The sequence below is a fragment of the Ursus maritimus genome, unplaced genomic scaffold, assembly GCF_017311325.1.
Source record: "Ursus maritimus isolate PB19 unplaced genomic scaffold, ASM1731132v1 scaffold_22, whole genome shotgun sequence".
Lineage (NCBI taxonomy): Eukaryota > Metazoa > Chordata > Mammalia > Carnivora > Ursidae > Ursus > Ursus maritimus.
This window is the reverse complement of record NW_024424675.1, coordinates 33,045,671-33,067,372: the sequence shown is the minus strand read 5'-3', so window position 1 is coordinate 33,067,372 and position 21,702 is coordinate 33,045,671. Positions and strand designations below refer to the sequence as shown.

The following is a 21,702-nucleotide window of genomic DNA, read 5'->3' as shown; positions in this document are numbered from 1 at the left end:
CTCTCGTGGTTCATTCCCCCTTCTGTTTACCCCCCCTTCATTCTTCCCTTCCTTCTCCTACTGATCTCCCTGCTATTCCTTATGTTCCACGAATGAGTGAAACCATATGATAATTGTCTTTCTCTGCTTGACTGATTTCACTTAGCATAATCTCCTCCAGTCCCATCCATGTTGCTGCAAATGTTGGGTGATCATTCTTTCTGATGGCTGAGTAATATTCCATTGTATATATGGACCACATCTTCTTTACCCAGTCATCTGTTGAAGGGCATCTCGGCTCCTTCCAGAGCTTAGCTATTGTGGACATTGCTGCTATGAACATTGGGGTGCATATGGCCCTTCTCTTTACTATGTCCGTATCTTTGCGGTAAATTTATAAAAATCATTCTATATTGTTCTATGCTCATTCCTGATAAAAATACACACTGTATTAAGAACAAAAGCAGATATTTTTAACGTGGTAAAGGGTATTTACCAAATACCTACGCAAATATTATGCTCAATGGTGAAACTAGAGAAGCAGCATCCCTAAAGACAGTACAAGTCCAAGATGCCCTCTATGGCCACTGTCATTCAAAATCATATTGGTGATCTTACACCAATGCGATAAAAACGAGACCTAAAAATGAAGCAGCGTATCTGCGTGGTGGCTGGGGCGGGGGGTTGGGCAAGATGGGGGAAGGGGAGTGGGACATACAGGTTTCCAGTGATGGAAATAAGAAACCGTTAAAACTCGTGAGAAAATACATGGAGTGTGTGATGACACGTCAGTATACAAAAAAATGAACTGCATGCTTGTACACCAGAAACAATTAAATATGTGAAAGAGGAAGAGATTCTATGTTCACAGTAATCATAAAATTGATAACTACCTAAAAATAAACCAAGGCAAAGTTTGCAAAAATTATGCAAAGATAATAAAACTTTAAAATAATTTTCAGATAGTAAAACTTTATCGAATGACTTGAAGAGGCCTTGAATAGACTGATGCTCACTGTTTTTCTATTTGGGAGTTTTGGCTGCCCCCAGTCATTTAGAGCTTTGATGTAACTGTAATGAAAATCCCAACAGATTTTTTTAAGGCCCTTGAAATATTGATTCTGGGGGCGCCTGGGTGGCACAGCGGTTAAGCTTCTGCTTTCGGCTCAGGGCGTGATCCCGGCGTTATGGGATCGAGCTCCACATCAGGCTCCTCCACTATGAGCCTGCTTCTTCCTCTCCCACTCCCCTGCTTGTGTTCCCTCTCTCGCTGGCTGTCTCTATCTCTGTCAAATAAATAAATAAAATCTTTAAAAAAAAAAGAAATATTGATTCTGGAATTTATGTGGTAGAGTAAAAACGCAAGAAAGGCCAAAACAATTCTGAATAAGCGAAACAGAAAAGAAGCGTGCCGCAAAGCACCAAGGTATGTAAAACAAAGCACAAGGTATGTGTTAATTAAAAGAGGACCAAAGAAGACTGGTTTGAGTGTGGACAGACTGAGCGAGAACGCCTACGGAGGGCAGGAACACGTCCGTCTATAAATGAAAACTTGGTACAAAACAGATGTGGTTTTATAAATTAACAGGAGATCAATGAGATGGGGGAACAATTGGCACTCCATGTGGAAAAAAATGGAAGCAAGATCCCTAGTTCAAACCTTTCACAAAAAGTAAATTCCAGATGGATTCATGACGAAATGTGGAAAACAAAACTTTTGAAGAGGTTTAGAGAAAATACAGGGGATTGTTCTCAGGGGAGGATGGTCTGCTTAAAATTGCCGTAGAAAGTACAATCCATAAAGGAAGGGGGGGTGAAATTGAGTGCATCAAAATAAAAAAAAAATATTCTTTTAAAAAATGACCCAAAGGACAAATGTAGGCTCCTCGATGCTTCAATCTGGAGCTCATTCACCATTTGTACGTGGGGCCCATCATCAACTGCACAAGCTACAGAGGTGACCCTCCCAGGGGTTCCCTCCTCTGATCCCCAGCTTTGGACGGAGAGCATGAGTCCGTAGGCAGCCCTCTGTCAACCTCATCCAGAGTGTTCTCTCCTCCCCTCATGTTAGACAGGAGGCCAACTCTGAGCCGTGTTTTTGCTGTTTGCAAAATCAGATGACTGTAGCGCCTCTTCGTACAATCTCGAGGTTTTCAGGTAACGAACTCGATACCGTGCCTGGCAGGTAACAGGTGCTCGGTAACTATTAGTTGTAATTCCCTAAAGGAGCCTATTTATTAAGTGGGGTGGTCAGGATTTAAAAGCAGGTCAGTCTAACTCCAAAGTCTGTGATCTTTTAATGAAAGTCCCTGGAATCAAGCAGAAGGAGTTGGAAGTTGGTCATTTGGGGGATGTTTCCCGGGAGCCTGGGGTCTGTGCCTCCTTGCTCTGGAGGGTCACGGCTCCTTCTCGCTCCAGTGTAGCTGACAATCGCCTCGTCTCCAATGCTCGTTCTTCGCCCCGGCATCTGACATTGTAAAATAAACACACTTTCGGACAAGCACACAAAATAAGAGGACAACATAATGGGTAATTACAAGGCAAACACCGCCGCCGCCAAGGCCACATCCGTTTTCAGTCTGGTTTCTCAAGCCCCCAAACCACTTCTTTATGGACGGGTCACAAAGCTTCTTTTCTGTCGGTCACAGAGCAAGCAGATGCCTTCCTTTTGGGAGCTAGCCAGCCCTGTGGGAGAAGTGGGAGAAACTCCTGGTCTGAAATCCGACATCGTCACAAACCGTTTCCAGCGTGGCGAGGTCTCAGATTCTCCGGCCGAGGACGCTCCCTGGCTTCTACTTCCGATTCAGACATTCGCTGCCCCTGTCCCCAGCCCGCCATTGTCCTCCCCCTTGGTGTCCCCAGCCCTCCTTTGTACTGACTTCTTTTCTGACGGGAACAACCTTTCTCAGTCTTCCCAGCATCGCAGGGAAGGATCCAACCTGGATAAAGAGCAAAAACTCAAGACAAAGGAAAGCATTGAAGACCCAGCTTGCTCTGGCTGCCCGGACATGGTGACTCTGCTGTGTTCTCTTCCCTCCTCAACCTCTCTTTGTCACACGTCTGCGTGTTTTTTATTTTTCTTTCTACTCCCGTACCTGCAACTAGCCAGTCTCATGGGGCTTCCAGCCTTAGAGTTCTTCACCTTGACAGAAGGAAAACTAGGGAGGACTGGAGACGAACAGATGGGCACTGGTGGCCTCTTCTTGGGTTCTTTCGCTCAATCATTCATTTACTCAGTGGTTCATTCATTCATTCATTCATTCATTCATTCAATTGTTCTTATGTGTCAGGCTTTAGGCTAAGCAGTGGGTATACAACAAAGAGCCAAATAGACACCGTTCGTAAACTCATGGAATTTACTATCTACACTTACTGAGACCTACTGACTATCAGTACTAATAAAAAGCAAAATGGACATAAGTTTTTTCCCTCAAGGAGATCATCACCTAGTGTGGAGACGTACAAATCACAAGGCAAAGAGGTAGGTAAAATGAGGCACGGAGAAGGGCATCTCACACAGAAAGGGAGAGTCAGAGACCCCCTGGTCCCCCAACACCAATGGATGGCTCGGCAGATAGTATCTGTGAGTGAAGGAGAGAAAGTCCATCAGACAGAGGTGTGGGCTTGAGTCTGAGGGCCAGGAGGAACCAGAGGTGAGGTCCAGCAGCCTCCCTGAAGAGGGAGCAGCCACAATGTCCTCCTGCATTCCTTTCCCACCCTAAACCTTAGGAGACCAGCCTGTGAACAGAGCCAAGAAGGTTCTTGAGAACAGGAGAGGCCATCAGCAGTGGGGTGGGGGGCTCTCAGCCTATCCTGGGGGTCTTTAGCAACAGCGACATCGCTTCTAGATGAGACCTTCATCTTCTCCTATTCAATTTTCTCACGAACATGTGGAGAAATTGAGGCTCAGAGAGCCACCATGTCCTGACCAAGGTCACACAGTGAGTCAGTGGCAAAAGCTCTAGACTCTGGAAGTAGATTAGGTTGACAGTGAACTGGACTGAGTAAGATCTTTCGATATATAATAATCTCAGTTGGTGGAAGACCTGATATCTTTCTGTGAGCTCCTGTGTGTGTGTGTGTGTGTGTGTGTGTGTGTGTGTGTGTGTAGTGCCAAGATTTGAATCCAGATTGGGTCAGCTCTGATGTTCAAGCATTTATCCATTATACTGTACTGTTTCTGTGTGTCCTATTAACCTTTGTAGCCCCAGGGCCTTTGCAGCAAGTGCCTTGCTCTCAGTAGGTACCAACACATTTTTTTTTAAAGATTTTATTTATTTATTTGACAGAGAAAGACAGCCAGTGAGAGAGGGAACACAAGCAGGGGGAGTGGGAGAGGAAGAAGCAGGCTCCCAGCAGAGGAGCCTGATGTGGGGCTCGATCCCAGAACGCTGGGATCACGCCCTGAGCCAAAGGCAGACACTTAATGACTGTGCCACCCAGGCGCCCCCCAACACATTTTTTTGAGATGAATAAGAGTCCTTAAGACTCAGTAGTCTTACAGGATACAAGATATAGGAGGAGAGGACAGGGGATGGATGGAGAAGGTGGGGTAAGAATCTGGACTCTGGATCAGTTCAGGAAGGGTGTGGCCAAATAATAGGCTCTGGTGACCAAATTCAGAGAAACCGCATCTCACATGTGTCACTAATGAACCTGTGACTGTGGATGGGTCACCTCCCTTTGGGATTCTGCCTTCTCCTCTGTAGAACAGATTGGCCTCAATCTATTCTGAAATACATTTGAGTGCAAACATTCAATGATTTTAAGATCAGAACCAGTTGTAATCAGCTTACGGATGAGAGCTCTCTGGTCCTGTCCCATCCTCTGTGCCCACGGATCACTAATCAAGCACAAGCCTGTCTTATGGGTTCTTCTCAAAGTTCAAGAGCCGTTACCATCTGCTCAGTGTCAGACTCTTTCAAGGTTGTGTGCACCACCAAAGCTACTATTCAGAAGAAAATATTAGACCATTCCAAACTCCAAACCTCATAAAGGCGTATGCGTGAATTTATTAGAGGACAGGGAGAGGGCAAAGGTAGCAGACCAGCAGGAAGAGTTAGAGGGCCTCTGACCCTCTCCTCCGGGGTGGTTATGGTGAGAACCAGAAATCAAGCCAAGGTCACGGCTACTCCAACAACCTATACAAAATGACAGAAGCCAGAATAGAGATACCAATCTGCATTTCCTGTGTGAAAACTATAACGTACACACTGGGTTAGTAACTCATACTGATCTCCTTCCTTTTCTACCTCCGCCAGTATATAACGTGTGTCTTCTTTTCGCAAGGAATGGCTCTTGATTACCTGTCTGATTGGAGAGGATCTTAAAATTAAGTTCACATGGAAGCACCACTGATCGATAATCTGATTCTCATTCACAGGAGGAAAAAGAACACCAAATAAGACAGTTATTGTTAGGTACTTGTTGACTGAAACTAGTTCTCTTTCGACTTCATTTAAAATAAACAAGGATGCTGAATGTTCATGGCATGAAGATACCTAATAATTGCTCAAAATTTTGTTCTGCTAAATTTATATATATATATATATATAAATTATATATATATATATAAATTTAGATATAATACAGTTTCCAAATAGTAATTCTGGAAATAAAAAATGACTGGAGAATAAAAATAGAAGGTCTGATAATTAGCCAGTGGAAGGAAGCTCCAGAAGGAGAAGTGAGAGGATGGCAGAGAAGCAACATTCCAATAGAGAAATGGAAGAAAAATCTCAGAATTAACTAAAGATGCATCTTCAGAGTAAACGTGCACATTCAGGACTGAGCAGGACACATAAAAGGCAAACATGACTTGATAAGACTTGTGACTCTGGCTACTAACTCGGGCTCTTGTTTGAAGCAAATGGACCGGGAGTCAACTAAATAAGAACCCCGAGCCTCACCAGCGATGGTCACTAATTGCTCAGCCAAAATGGATGTCCTACTGTGCCCTTATTTTTTTAAATTTTTTATTTAAATTCAATTTAATTAACATACAGTGTATTATTAGTTTCAGGGTAGAGTTTAGTGATTTTATCAGTTGCATATAACACCCAGTGCTCATTCTATCACGTGCCCTCCTTAATGCCCATCACCCAGTTACCCCTTCCTCCCCTCCCACCCTCCCCTCCAGCAACCCCCAGTTTGTCTCCTAGAGTTAAGAGTCTAATATGGTTTGCCTCCCTGTCTGTTTTCATCTTATTTTCTTTTTCCTTCCCTTCCCCTCTGTTCATCTGTTTTGTTTCTTAAATTCCACATAGGAGTGAAATCATCTGATATTTGTCTTTCTCTGATGGACTGATTTCTACTGCACCCTTATGAAGTGAATTCCCAAAAAAGGTGCAGACCCCTCTCCCCCAAAAGGGCACCCTCTGCAATGCTTCCGTGAGTTATGGCCATGGCAGGCATTGGGCAAGGGAGAGGCTCCCAGATGGCAGAGCCGGATCAGCCCGATTCACTGAACAAGAAAGTCACTCCACCCACCAGGCGGAAGCCCTCACATCCCTGTCTTCTGCAGTCTACAACATACACTACAGGCCAGTAACCGCCTGTATGTTGCTTCCCATGTTTCTCATTTGCAAATAGGAGTTTTCAGGACACTTAGTCTGTTCTCATCCTACCCTTTTATGTTGGGTACATTCAAAATGGTTACACTTCTTTAAAATGATTATATTTACTTCACCGGTAAAGTCTATAGGGAGCCCTCCCTGGACTTCATGGAGAGAACTGCTTTCATCCATATTCCGGAACTGGAGGAGAATGGGGTGCTAGAAAAGACATCTTGTTGTCTTTCTCGGGAGAGAGACTGAGCGCACTTTATGTGCGTGGTGGTGGTTTGGGAAGTGTTTGCATGCGAATTTATGACGACGTTGATTTCAGTAGCCGTAAGGGACAGGCCTGAGAGATCACTGTTGTCTTTACCACTGGGCATCCATTCACCCTTCTGGTATCTACGCCCTAATCTCCCCTGGAGAATCACTCCCTCTCCCATTTCTGGAAATCACGCTGCATTAGGGGCTTCACCCAGTGAGGAGTTCAGTGACCTTGGCCTATGTCCATCACTACATCCACGTCCCTGGCCCCAGTCATTGGTTCAAAGATTTAATTCTAGTCAATTCTAATAGGTTGGGTTACCTGGAAGAAGTGTTTAGGCTTTCTTCCTGCACCTGGATTTGAGATGGAAAGAGAGAGACAGCCATCTGACATATACCAGGAGGGAGCCTCGCAGCGAAGGGCAGTGGAGTGGAGAGAATCTTCTGGAAACTATCATTTGAGCCCTTGATCACACTGCACCTGAAAATAACACCTGTTCTTGGTTTATTCAGATTTTCCTGAGCCACTAAATCCTGCTTTTTCCTATGCCTGTGTGAATTAGATTTTTGTCTCAAGTGCAGCTGACAATGAGTTCGGACACAGTCTTCCACCTCGCTCAGAACTTGGCCATGCAAGCTGGCGGTCTGCTCATTCCAGTGAGATCCCCCATTCAAATGTTTTCCATCCCCCCCAACCCCATCCTGTTCTTTGAGTCCTCAGGGTCCTCCCTGGAACAGATAAGCCGTTATCATTGCTCTGAGCCAGAACTGAGGGTGTCTGGCTGAGCTTCCTGACTATATAACACTAGCTCAGAAAAGCCGAGCCAGTTCTAGAAGCTGAATTAAGGACAGTAGACATCACAAGGCTGGGAATGGGCCATCACAACCACTACGTCTGCCCCCACTGTGAAACCCTTTGTGGTGATTCCCATCCTTGAAATCCTGGCGCCCGAGGCTGTGGAAGTTGCCAGTAATGGTCGCAGAGTCATGGAAGGGGCTCTGGCTAGAGGGCAGGTGGCCCATTCCCGGTGGCCCCACAGCCCTGCAGGTTCAGTGGACCACCTGCTTCTACTGGTGGCATTTCTGGGCATCCAGAAGTTTCCGTTTCTTCTCCCACTCTGTGGATCTTCTTATCTGCCTATGTCTAACTGCCTTTAAATCCGTGTTTCTCTCTCTCTTCATCTCTTCACCCTGTCCCTGATTCCAGATCTGTCCCCTTCTCAGTCTGGATCATTCACTGGTTTGCTCTTTCTTTTTCTTTCACCATCTTTGTCTGACTGGCTGTCTTTGCCGCTAACTCTCCGTCTGTGTTATTCTGTTCTTGCACCATAACGCTGCTCTCTGACTTCCTCCCGTCGCTGGTACTCTCCGCTGCTGTTTCTCCAGCTCTGTGAGTCTCTGACCTTCCCTGGGTTGAACCCCTGGCTGTGAGCCCTGTACGTGTCCTCGGGCACCGTTTCTCCTTTAGCCAGCTCACTGGCTGGTCTTCCCTCTTCCTTCCCCAGAGTCCTGAGTATCCCAATGGTCGGTCCTTCCCTTGACTTTGAGGCCAGCGGTCATCGCCCACTCACTCTGGGAAGTATGTCCTAATGTTCAAGGTCAAGAACAATGATTTAGCCTCAATGATGCCCTGAATCCTCGGTCTGCCCTTTCAGAATCTGGCTTCTTCTTCCCCAAATGCCACGCCCTCAACTATTGGAGTGACTAGAACTGCTGGAGCGACAGGAATATCAACATCGTATTTGTGACTGGAGATATGAGGACCCTCTGACACTCCAGGCTTAGGAGATTCAATTCTAATTGAGCAAAGAGGGACCAGGAAGGCCAGAGCCTAACATCATAGAATCTCGGAGCACAGAAGGTGGACTGGGGGGAGGGAAGGAACTGCACTTTCTCTCCTGGCTTTGCAAACCTCAGCCTGTCATTCCATGGTCAGTCGGTCAGTCAGCACACCCACCACTCAGCCACCCAGTCCCTCAGTGTCCTGGGCAGCTTGCTGGCCAGAAGCGCTGTAGTGCTGACTGGTGGCCCGTCCTGCTTCCAGGAGTGCATAGAGCCGGCCCTGGGACGAAGGCAGGTGGCGGGGGTCCACCACCCCAGGCAGGAGCTGGAATGCTTGGAGGGTGTTAGGGCTTCTGGTTCCTAGCCTGTGGCTTTGTTCTCTCCAGATGAGGTGAAGCTTAGAGAGTTTGCAGTAGTGCCTTTCCAGGAAGGGAACTCATCATTCCAAACTTCGAGGAAAGGGCGGTCGGGGCCAAGGATACTCAGGTACCACAAGGACCACGCAGGACAGGCATGTGCTCCTCCCCTGTGTCAGGAGGAATGCCGCGAGGGGGTTTAGGTCTGGTGTAGGTCATCAAACTTCTTTGAATCGATGCCCCCGGTGGTCTCAGGGTCCTGGTACCCCAGGCCCACGGGCAAGGGGCTGCCCGACCCCTCACCCCTCAGTAGGGCTTCTGCTTATTCTCTCTGCCTTTCTGCATCCGTCTTGCTTGCCATTTCAGAGCCTCACGGGTCCTCCGGGCAGTGCTTCCGTCTCGGGCATCTCCAGCCTGGGTCTGGGAGCGAAGGCCCCAGAATGAGGCAGCCCGTCGCTGAATTCTGAAGACTTGGTGTGCCGCCCACTTGCTATGATGTCATCTTAGGCAAGTGGGCTTCCTTCTCAGAGGTTCCCTTTTCTTCTAAGATGGGCTGCGAAAGTACTTGGCTCCCTGTGAGACTCTGTATGCATCGTGTCTATTTCTAGAATTCTTCTCCAGGAAGGTTGGGCGCTCTGGCTCCTGAGTATGGTGGTGGTGGTGGAGGTGGGTGCTTCTAAGGCCAAATCCCAGCTGAAATTCTAGATCTGCCCCCTCTAGGGTTCATCTGTTCCAATACTCAGATCTCACAAAAGTGGAAATTTGAGGCTCGGGGGGAAGCAGAGGTCCCACATCGAGTGAAGGATTCCAGCTCTATCTCCTGAGGACCCCAGGGCCCTGGGGGCCAGAAGTCATGCTGTCCAGGGCGGGTCCTCCATCATCTCTGGGCCCCCTAGTCTGTTTGGGCCACCTAAGTGCTCTCTGCGGACCTCAGGCCTGGCCATGGAGAAGCCAGCTGCAGCCATCCGTCCCTCATCAGCCCGCGCGTCAAGTGCCCCCGACCTCCTTCCTGGCAGGCTGCAGGGAGAACTTTCTGGAGCCTCGTCTGTACATACTCAGTACCACAGGACAATGAAATGTGATAAGGCCTGCAAAGCACTTAACACTGTCACTCCCTCCATCATGTTTCCCAGTAAATGTCTGCGACGGAGACTGCAATGGCCCAAATACGGCCCTTAAGTGGGGGAAGCCAGGATCATCCCCGTTCTGACTGATTTTGGAGTCTGTAACATTTGCAGGAGACCAGTGGAGTCTCGTGATGTGGGGGAATGCTTTCCCAGGCTGCTTCTAGCTCTGCTCCAGAGTTTAAAACTTCCATTTTTCTTTCCCTCGTGCCTTCCAAGGTAGTCTTGCTCGCAGTTACATCTTGTCCAACACCTGTTCTCTTTTTTGTCTTCCCAGACCCATAAGCATTTCCTCACGGCAAACCACGGCATCTGACTCACCGACCTCACAGGAAACGGGGTCTTCTCCTAGGGAGACACTCAGCCTTTGAAGGACGAAAATGCAGAGCCCCGACTACAGCAACTACCTCTTCGATGGGTAGGTAAGAAGACACTTGAGATCTGCCCTTGCTGGTTATTTCCACCTTGGACGGATGGCCATTTTTCCCCTTTGCCTGGATTGTGCTTAACCTGGGCGCTCTCCAGCTGCCCCATTCACATCTGAGCCTAAAAGAACAGTTCATTCTCCAGTTGTGTCAGGAATCTGACGAGTGGCTGGGGAAGGAAATTTAAACCTTGTAAAACTCAAATGTTCTTGGGTAAAGAAATGCTAAGAAGGAAGTGGCCAGGCCCTCTTTTCTCTCTGGGGTGCGGGGAGATCTGGCTGCCATCTCTGTCACCTGTGGATCTCCAGGGGCGACTGAAGCAACCCGCCCTACCCCTTGCTCTAATTCCTTCTCAGTCTGCTCTTTCTGTCGCAGCTCGGTGGTATTCTTCCCCGATAGTCTCAGCACCCTGTCTGGCTGCTTCTCCAGCGCTCCCGCTCCTGCCTCTCCACCCCCCTTCAGTCACCACTGCATATGATGTGTGTTTCGTTCGAGGGAGCATTTCAAGTGAAGTTATAAAGGCAACTGCCGAGGTCAGGACACGGGCTGCGACTCCTGCGGTGTGTTTATGACCTGGAAGGAAGCAGGGTGACACTGTTTCTTACAGAGTCACGGTATCATCTTGGGACAGATGGAGGAACTGAGGCACAGAGAGAGCCCGTGGCTGCCTTATCCAGACACGAATGAGCCATGAGAACCTGGTCTCCTGACTTTTGGATTCTGAAGGGGTTTTGGTTTTGATTTTTGGTTTTGAGACTGAGAAAGATAATGAATTTTAGTGAAAGGCAGAGATGCTGTTTGCTATCAGTATGGGGAGCTTGGAAACGTAGCTCCCTTAGACACGGGTAATGGGGGCTCCTGCCTGGGGCCTCACACCTCCCCGGCCCTGCGTTTTAGGGTGCCTTCCTCAAAACCATCTGTGTTCCCTCTGCCACCTGGGGCCAACCAGGGCCGCAGGGCCATGGAGGGGGTGGGGTGGGGAGGGGTGGCACCTCCAGCCTGGCCTGAGGCCTGAATGGGTTCTGGTTCTCCTTTCTTGCCTTTGGTCCTTCCCACTTTCTATGCCTGGCCTCATCGCTGGCATCCAGGACAGTCACCCTACTGGACCACAGCCCTAGAGACCCTTCTGATGGATGGGGGACTGGGGGTGGGGTTTTTGTTGTTGTTGTTGTTTTTAGCTCTGATTGACCTGTATTCTCCTGGGTCAGACTTGAGCCATGCAGGGTGAGGAACAACATTTCCTGAGCAAATGGACGGCTCCTCTCACTTCCCCCATGAGCCCCTGAAGGGTTGGCTGCCTATGTTGTAGGACCCAGGGCAAAGTGAGCATGTGGGTGCTTTGTTCAAAAGCGGGGGAAAAGTGCCAATAAAGACATTAAAATACCCCTACCCGACCAAAAACCCCACTTTTCCCTTTTTCCTGCGATTGGTCACGCTAGGTTTCATTTGTCATGTCGTATCGCTCCCCCTCAGGGGTATGCACAGGGAGAGTGCAGGGCCTCACAGGTGCCCTGGGTCCCTGCGGCACTTGCACATCCGCGGGCAGGACCCCCCAGCCACAAGGCCCCCTTCCCACCAGCTGCCCTGGTGGTGACAACAAAGACCAGCCTTCAGAGCACCAGTTGGAAGCCAGGAGCGAGGGGCGGCATGTTGGATGCTGCAGTCTCAGGGGCAGTGGTGCAAGTGGCCTTGAAGAAACTGTGCTGGGAATGCAGGGGGAAGGGGCTTGGGTTGGCCAGGGCGCTGTAGTGAGACAGAAGCAATATAATATATGCATATATTAACATATATAATAGGACATAGTATACACATAATATACATGATACTATTATGTGATAGATGAGAGATAGATAGATAGATGAAGAGAGAGAGAGAATGAGACATTTTATTTCAAGGAATTGGCTTATGCAATCCTGAGACCGAACAAGTATGAAACCCACAGGGCAGTCCAGAAATTCAAGTAAGAGTTCAGGTTGCAGTCTTACACCTGAACTCTGCGGAGCAGCAGGCTGGAGAGTTAGCCAGGCTTTCTAGGTTTCTGTCTTAAGGAACATTCCTTTCTTCGGGAAACCTGCTTTTGCTCTTAAGGCCTTCAACTGATTGGATGAGGCCCACTCACGCTACGGAGGGAAATCTGCTGGGCTCAAAGTCTACTGATTCAAATGTTTAATCACATCTAAAAAATGCCTTCAGAGTGATACCTAGACTGATGTTTGACTAAACAATGGGGCAAATTAATCATCACAAAGGTCTACATTGTTTTAATACAGATGATATAAAGTCTTGGCCCTCTGAGTCATAACAGGGCTGCCATCTTTTCTTCTGCTTGGAGATCTGAAACTCGTCACATCTAACCATAAGGATAGTGAAGAGCTGGTTTCTGGACCCGTGGAGGAAGAAATCACGCCTGGACACTGAGAGAAAATGTCACATGCTCTCATTGGACAGCAAGCCAATATCCTGGCACTCCCTTTCATTATTCCAAATCTTTCTGGTTAAATCACTGTGCCTGTCATGGGCACAGAGGAATTTTGTTATATATATATATATAATACTAATTCATAATTATTATATTTATAATTTATACTATATTATATAGGCATATAATTATTAATCATTATTAATAGATAATTATTAATTAATTATATAATATGTAATAAATTATAATTATATATGTAACAAAATATAATTACATATATATTTAAAATTAAAATCTAATTTATTATTAATTATATAAATTATAATTGGAAAGTACGTATTACAAATATCTATTGTAAGAATGTATATTAGAAATATATATTTAATTAATATTATACTATATATAATTAATTATATTACAAATATATATATATATTTATTTAAGTGGTTTTTAAAATTTTTAAGTAATCTCTACACCCAACGTGGGACTCAAACTCACAACCCCAAGATCAAGAGTCGCATGCTCCACCGACTGAGCCAGCCAGGTGCCCCTATAATATATTTTTTAATCAAATTGTTTCTATAGACAGAGGCCCCTCAAGCAATATTTGCTCAGGCCCCCAGGCGTCCTAGAAGCAGCTCTGTCCTTCAGTTAGGCATTTAATGGGGCAGAGCAGGCGGGGTCCGGGCCCAGGGTCAGGGGCTATCTGTCGTTCAAGCCCGCAGCTCCCTGGGTACCCAGTGTACAATGTACTGACTCTGATGAGAACCATGTCTGCCCTTCTGAGTGGACCAGACTCTGTGCTGAGTGTTTGCCTAATGCCCCACAGCAGCCACGTGATATAGGAGAAACCAATACGACCCTGAGGAAACGGGCTCAGAGACGTTCAGCGCCTTTCTTCCAGCCCAGGGAACTCTGACTTGTTTAGGTTCTTAGTGACCCCGCGGTATTGACTCCATGTGTCTTCACTGCGCCTCAGGGCCTCACACAGCACCTGGCAGGAGGTGAGAATTCATTAAACAACTCTCCTGTGAATGAATTGAATGAACGAATGAATCGTAGTATTTAGGAGAAGGTAACAGAGGGTGTGTGCCGCAGGCTTCGTGCATCAGTCTCAGGTTGAGATCAGGTTAGGAGGTGAAGTGTTCACCAACCAAGCAGGTTCTGGGGATCAGCATGGGAGTAACTGGCTTTAGTAAATCTCGGTCTGGTGCTGTGTAACCAACTCCTTAAGCAACTCTGGGCTTGTACCCGCTCCTGAGGGCCTCAGTTCCTTGCTGCAAGCTGGAGGTGTGGCCTAGATCAGGAGGCAGCAAACATTTTCTGTGAAGGACCAGAGAGTAAATATTTTAGGCTTTGCAGTAAGTGCAGGTCTCTGCTGTAACTGCCATTTGTAGTGGGGAAGTAGCCACAGAAATGCATAAATGGATGAATGTATGGCTGTGTTCCAATAAAACTTTATTTAGAAAAACAGTTGTCTGGATTTGCTCTGGGGGCGGTAGTTGGCAGACCCCTGGTCTAGATGACCTCTGAGATCCCTTTTAATCTTAACAGTCTATGATTTAAAGACTTAGGACCCATGGTGTGAAGGACAGAAATGATCACACAATGTTCTTATCCTCCTATGGCACCCATGGCAGACATTGCTAATCGGTCACAGGCTTCATTTCTGACTGGAAAGGAGTCGACTTTCAGAATCAATCACAGATGGAGAATTCCAGCTGGAGCATTCCCCCTTCCACCCTTTAAGGCGCAAATACTTGGAAGACTCCAGACACTCTTGAGTGTGGCATTGAGGAAGATAGGAAGCTGCAGAGAGTGAGAAGTGTGACAGCTTCTCCCACTCTTATCTCCCCCCCTCCTCCGTGAGAGGAGCCAAATTCTCCCCGGGGGGCCGACGTGAGAGCCCAGATCCTGAACCTGAGCGAGGGCGTCTGAGCTGCCAGTGCTAGTACCCGCGGGTGGAAGTCAGACCCCCCATCTCTCTCTCTCTCTCTCTCTCTCGCCCTACTGAGCTCGAGCTAGGAGCGGACACCTGGCGCTGGCTGGTCCCCCTGCGCGCACTAATTTTCTTCCTCTTCTTTTCCCACCAGAATGTTAGCCGTTGAGGGACTCCTGCGCAGCTGGGTCTGCGGGCGGTTGACTGTTGGAGAATACTTTACAAATTAGTTCCTGTGGAGCCGTGGTTGCGTGATAACGCATGGACCTTTCGCGTCTGTTTGAATTTCCACAAACCTTCACTTTGAGGAATGGGTGGGGAAATCCTAAGCATCTAGAAGTCACACGATATAAGGGCGTGGGCTGTGCAGTTAGACAAGTTTGGGTTGAATTTTAGACACATGATCACTCTTGATAATCAGAAGCCATCTCCGCAGGTGGGGTAACGCTCGGACTAAGTTTAATATATGGCAGCCCTATGTTAACTTAACATTAATTTGTTCTTTTTATTTTTTTTAAAAAGATTTTATTTATTTATGTGACAGAGATAGAGACAGGCAGCGAGAGAGGGAACACAAGCAGGGGCAGTGGGAGAGGAAGAAGCAGGCTCATAGCGCAGGAGCCTGATGTGGGGCTCGATCCCATAACGCCGGGATCATGCCCTGAGCTGAAGGCAGACGCTTAACCGCTGTGCCACCCAGGCGCCCCTAATTTTTTCTTTTTAAATCTCAGGAGCTCAGTGAGGGATTTTAGGGTAGGAAGTATCCCTCAAGCATCTCCAATTACACTCTATAACTACATGTTGAGTCTGGTGACCAGGAAGTTCTTTGCACCTTTATCCCTGATTCATTTCAACGTTCTTCAGTTCTAAGGGATAATATTCATTTGTTCTTTTTCTGCCTCTTCCACACCCTTAATCTCACAACTCTCTGCCAAGGGCTGAATTGTTAGTATCATCCCATCATGCAGTTGGGAAAACTGAGCTCCAAAGAGATGTGCTGTGGGCAGCGTTCTTCCTTCTGTACCTTTTTATTTGATAACTGTTTTCAAAATTTAATTTAATTTTAAATTTTTAAAAAAGTAATCTCTACAGCCATCATGGGGCTTGAACTCATGACCCTGAGATCAGGAATTGCATGCTCCACCGACTGAGTGGGCCAGGCGCCCCTATCTGACAATTGTTTAGTGAGCACTTTCATTGTATCGGGTATGGACTAGGCACTGGAGATAGAATGGTATCAATATTTCAGGGAAATAAATATCTGTTGCTTGACTGATCTGTCATCTGAACTTTTGAGAAGGAAATTGCATTGGGCAATTCAGTAGAGAGTTTCACAATCCCCGAGAGTCCAGGAATGTGAGAATTAGGGGGCCTTGCACAAAGTCTTAGCTGAGCACTCACATCTGTGGTTTCAGCCCCACAGCTAAATAGCTTCTTTGCAACCTGCCGCCTCTTGCCCTCTCCTCCCAGCAGGCTAACGGGCTTGGGGCCTCCACAACATTCACCGTTCACATGGACACATGAGACAGCTTCCTTTTTTTTTAAAATTTAAATTCAATTTAATTAACATATACTGTATTATTCATTTCAGAGGTAGAATTTAGTGATTCATCAGTTGCGTATAACACCCAGTGCTCATTCCCTCAAGTGTCCTCCTTAAGGCCTATCACCCAGTTACCCCATCCCCCACCCACCTCCACCCCAACAACCCCCAGTTTGTTTCCTAGAGTTAAGAGTCTCTCATGGTTTGTCTCCCTCTCTGTTTTTGTCTTATTTTCTTTTTCCTTCCCTTCCCCTCTGTTCATCTGTTTTGTTTCTTAAATTCCACATAGGAGTGAAATCACCTGATATTTGTCTTTCTCTGACTGACTTATTTCACTTAGCATAATACCCTCTAGTTCCATCCACATGGTTGCAAATGGCAAGATTTCATTCCTTTGGATGGCTAAGTAATATATATATATATTCCTATATATATATATCTATATTCCTATATATATATAGGAATATAGATATATATATAGATAGATATATATATATAGATATATATATATACACCATACACACACACACACACCCCACATCTTCTTTATCCATTCATCTGTCCATGGACATCTGGGCTTTTTCCATAGTTTGGCTATTGTGGACATTGCTGTTATAAACATCGGGGTGCATGTGCCCCTTCGAATCATTATGTTTGAATCCTTTGGATAAATACCTAGTAGTACAATTGCTGGGTCGTAGGGTAGCTCTATTTTCAACTTTTTGAGGAACCTCCATACTTTTTCCAGAGTGGCTGCACCAGCTTGCATTCCCACCAACAGTGTAAGAGGGCTCCCCTTCCTCTGCATCCTCGCCAACATCAGTCATTTCCTGATTTGTTAATTTTAACCATTCTGACTAGTGCGAGGTGGTATCTCATTGTGGTTTTGATTTGTATTTCCCTGATGCCGAGTGGTGTTGAACATTTTTTCGTGTGTCTGTTGGCCATTTGAATGTCTTCTTTGGAGAAATGTCTGTTCACGTCTTCTGCTGGCTGGATTTTTTGTGTTTTGGGTGCTGAGTTTGATACATTCTTTATAGATTTTTTGGATACCAGCCCTTTACTGAGATGGCCTCCTTATTAGCCTGGTGACATCTTCCAGGCCAGCCTCTTCTGTTTCTTCCCTGGCAGTTACTGTTGGCCTCGCAGTCTTGCCTGGGACAGGAAAGAGCCGCTGTGTCCCTGGTAGTAGCATTGCTGGTCTCACCTAGCTTCCGTATGTGCAATCACAGCTGGGAGGGGCCAGGGAAATTCTGTTGGGGCCACACCCACTAGCAAAAGTATAAATAATGAGGTTTGGCATGGACCCTCAGAGCCACACCTCCTCTCATCATGCAGTCCAGCAGCCTCTTCCCTCTTGCGCTGCTTGTCCTGGGAAGTCTGGCACCTTGCATTGCACAAGGTGTTGGAAATGGTGAGTTGAAGCCATCCTGGCACAGTCTTGGCTGCAGGGCAGAGGTCGGGGCTCCTGGGGAGTGGGGGTGTCTCCTTCTAGAGGCTCTGATGTCTCAGCCTAGTTTCAAGAGACCTCCCTGAGGGTGGGTTCATGTCCATCTGGGCTCTGATGCATTGGGATGTGCTTTTATGAGAATCCAGTCAGCCCAGGCCCCACTCCCTCTGGTCTTACCTCTCTCTTGCTTCACCCTGTCTGTGAGCCTGCAGTCATCTATCTCTGGTTCCTCGTCTTTCTGTTTCTATCCTTTGGTCTCTGTGTCTCTGCCTCTGGCTCTAGCTTCCACCTGTCCTGTCGGCTCTATCTGCCTTGTCTCTCTCTCTCCATTTCCCTCACCCCCAGACTGCCTCTTTGCCTTTGTGGAGCCTTGTTTTCCCTGGGGGAGGAAACCTTGGCTGGGAGCCCTCTGCTCTTTTCCAGGATCTGCCCACATGTGTGGCTTAATCAAGCCTGTCACTCCTTGTGGAAGTCAGACAGGCATTTCCCTCTGGTCTGTGTGGACAGTCATCTGGGTGAGGGTCTCTGCTGGACAGCAGCGTTTTGTCCAGGAGTCATGATGGCTACTTCGCACCCAGCTCCGTCCTTGACTCTTGACATTCTCTCCAACAGCGTTGAAAGCTGGCGCTTGCCCTTCTATACGATCTCCGCGGTGCCTTTCTGGCTACGAGCAGCCTGAATGCCAGAGTGACTGGCAGTGTCCAGATAGGCAGATATGTTGCTCTGATGTTTGTGGATTCAGATGCCTGGACCCCGTTAAAATCTTCAACCCAAGTGAGGAGGTGGAAGGGCTGATGGGGAGGGAGTGAGCCTGAGAATGCAGCTCCTAGGGGGACAGGACTGGGTGCTGGGCCTGCCAGGTCTCCTCCTTTCCAGGAATAGTTGAGTCAAATTTGTTAGCTGGCCAGGGAGTCACATTGCCCCAGACAGGAACTTACTCACCTGGCTGGTGAAGCAGCCAGTCTGTCAGAAGTCAGTTTTTTGGGCAGTAGTCATCTGGCCATTCAGGTAAGCAGGCAGATGACAGCCATCCATCCAGTCAGTGCTGGACAACTGGTCACCTCTGTGGACAGGGGGCCTGATGTGAGAGGAGACCTGGATCCTGCCTTGAGGGGGATATGGAAGCCCTGGGAAGCAAAAGGTGGTCATGGGGATGGAGAAGATATGATTCTCCCCACGTGGGCTGGGCTGGGGCTGGGTCCAGCAAGCAGGAATGGCACAGAAGATGCAAAGCCTCTGACCTGTGACTCTACTCTCACCAGATAGGGTGAAGCCTGGCAGGTGTCCGGTGGTCACTGGCCAGTGCCTGATGCTCAACCCCCCCAACCACTGTGAGACAGACCGTCAGTGCGTGAGTGACTTCAAGTGCTGTAGGGGCATGTGTGGGAAAGTCTGCGTGGCCCCTGAATAAGGTAAGGAGGGGCCCGGCCCACCCATCTCCCTCCTGCCAGTCCTCTCTGTCCCAAGCCTCTGGCAGCCGTGACCTATGAGCAGGGGGACTCCTGGTCTCTTCCCCTGAAACAGCCTCTGCCTGGCCCCCTTGTCCTTCAAGGGCACTGCTCCCCAGGCCCCAGGGCCAGGATTTCTGTAGGATCACTCATAGCTTTGATTATATTCCAACCCTTCTGGGTGAGGGCCTGGGTAAGGGGCTCTCTGAGTCTCAGTTTCCTTATCTGTAAAATGGACATAATGAAACTGAGAGTGCTTTGTAAAGCACCATGTGTGTTAAGTATTTCTTATTAAGATCATCTCCAGCATGTTGTCGAGGGTCAAAGCCCAAAAGATCAACGGATTTTGAGGCTAATCGAACTCAGTGCTCTGAGTGCAGAGTTCTACAGTAACATTGAGACGTGAACTCAGTCTCCTGACACCAAGACTTTTCCCACTATACCATCACCTTGCTATTTCCTCCGTCTTGGGGGCTTCTTGGGGGAAGAATGGGGAGATAATTTGGCTGGTTCCTGTATTGAAGCTCTGATCCGATTTTCTCTCATAGCCCAACTCCTGCCATTTGGAAGAGGCCCTGGATTCCTACTCTGTGGTCTGGGAACTCAGCTCTCTGCTCCCGGGTTTGGAGTGATGGGGTGGCACTCCACGGTCAAGACTTGGTTCTAACACCAATATCTCTTTTGGGGAAAGGCTTGGCACGCACTCGTCTTTCAGGAAATGCCTGTTGATTGGTGAATAAATAAACAAGCACATTTCTTTCTATCCATATGCTTCTGTGGTTTGCTGGTGCTGTGAATTGGGTGGGAGGTGATGAGGGAATGTGTGGCTGTGTGGCCTCCCTGCGATAGATACAGAGTGGAAGGGAGACGCTTCGGGGCCGGGCAGACATGAATCTACATCATGACTCTAAACATACTGGTCTGCAATTTTGCGCAAATGACTTTATCTCGCATATCTCAATCTCTTTACCCACAAGTGGGACCGTGTTTGGAGCACTGGGGTATGCAACGTGTATGAACGAAGAGCAATGTTGCTAGGCCATAGCAGGCTCAGCAGACGGTGGATACTCGCCTTTTGGGGTGATTTTGAGCTTCTTACATTTCTTCCCTCTCCCAAGACACTCTTTCTTCCACCTGAAGATAAGCGTTGAGCCGAACCACATGCACTGATTATCGGTCCTGAGAGAGGACCCCAAACACGTCTGCCCATGGCATCTTGGTATCAGAGTCCCCAAGGAAAGCAGCGTTCAGTCAAGCACTGGGTAAAACAATGCCTTACTTACATAGACAAGAAACAAGATCAGCTTCCACTGGGGGCCTCTATTTCCCACGGCCTGCAAGTAGTCTCTCCCAGGAGCTGATGCGGGACAACTTACCCCCACACGCCCCTCTCAGGCCACAGTAGGAGGCCCCATCCCCTCCTCACGGAGGACAGACATGGCAGTGGGCTTGGTCAGAAGCCACAGGGCACGCACACCTACACGCAACAGAGGAGCACACGCTGAAGCTTGAAGTGCGGCCAGATACTCCCCCACACAGCCGTAACCCGGCACAGGCTCGCGAGCTCTTCCTCTCTCAGTAAGTAGGGATTCCAGGTCCGAGGCCTCAGGCGGCTGAGTGGGAGATGCGTGCACGAGGCTGCCTATCCCCCCCATGAGAGGATTGCTAGGGTGGGTCTCGTTATGACATGTGGCTGGCCAGTAGCCACACAAGGACGATGTTGTTCTTGACCCCATGGAGCAGAAAGAGTGACAAGAGCTGGACTCCCAGAGCTCAGAGCAAGCGGGGAACCGGGCTCCCCATTTCTCTGTGCCCTTCAGACTCCAAGGGAAGCAGAGAACTTGAGTGGATAGTGACACAGAGAAAGGACAAAACACAACTGTAATTCAATCCTTTCCTGGAAAATATCATTGATCTAAAAAAAACATTCCACACACGGCATTCAACCAATGTTCCAAGAGCAACAACAGCCTGTATTCAATTAACTGCTTGAGGGAAGAGGGAGAAGAGGGAGCGCCATTTTATTGATGTTGTGAGTGGGGTAGCCGCCCTCCGAGCTGCCTCCCGGGGACCCTCGCTTCTTGGGATTCCCGGCCTCGTGTGGCCCCTCCGATGGTTTAGCGCGGTGGAGTCTGTGGGACCAATGAACTATGGCAGAGTGAGAGGGAGCTGTGTCCTGATGAGAGGAGAGGAGTAGAGGATGGCGCCTTCCATCCGGGGAGCACGCGCCCTCTCTCGGATCACCTGCGCTGGCAGAACTCAGCTGTCATGTCAGGAGGGCGCTCAGCCATCTGTGGAGTGGCCCGTGGGGGAGGAGACAACGGTCCCGCCGACAGCCTGAGGGGAGCTGAGCCCCACCAACAACACGAGAGGGAGTGCGGAGGCAGAGTTTCAGCCCCAGTCTAGTCTTGAAAGGATT

At 48.2% G+C, this 21,702-nt stretch overlaps 1 protein-coding gene across 1 annotated transcript; it reads left to right on the top strand.

The window, feature by feature from the left end:
* The first annotated feature begins 17,684 nt into the window (after nt 1–17,684).
* On the top strand, nt 17,685–20,044 carry LOC103669721 (antileukoproteinase). The gene is made up of 4 exons (XM_008698063.2): nt 17,685–17,799; nt 18,448–18,609; nt 19,098–19,247; nt 19,832–20,044. The coding sequence occupies exons 1-3, from the start codon at nt 17,718–17,720 to the stop codon at nt 19,244–19,246; spliced, it is 393 nt and encodes a 130-aa protein (XP_008696285.1). The 5' UTR covers nt 17,685–17,717; the 3' UTR covers nt 19,247; nt 19,832–20,044.
* Nucleotides 20,045–21,702: the final 1,658 nt, after the last annotated feature.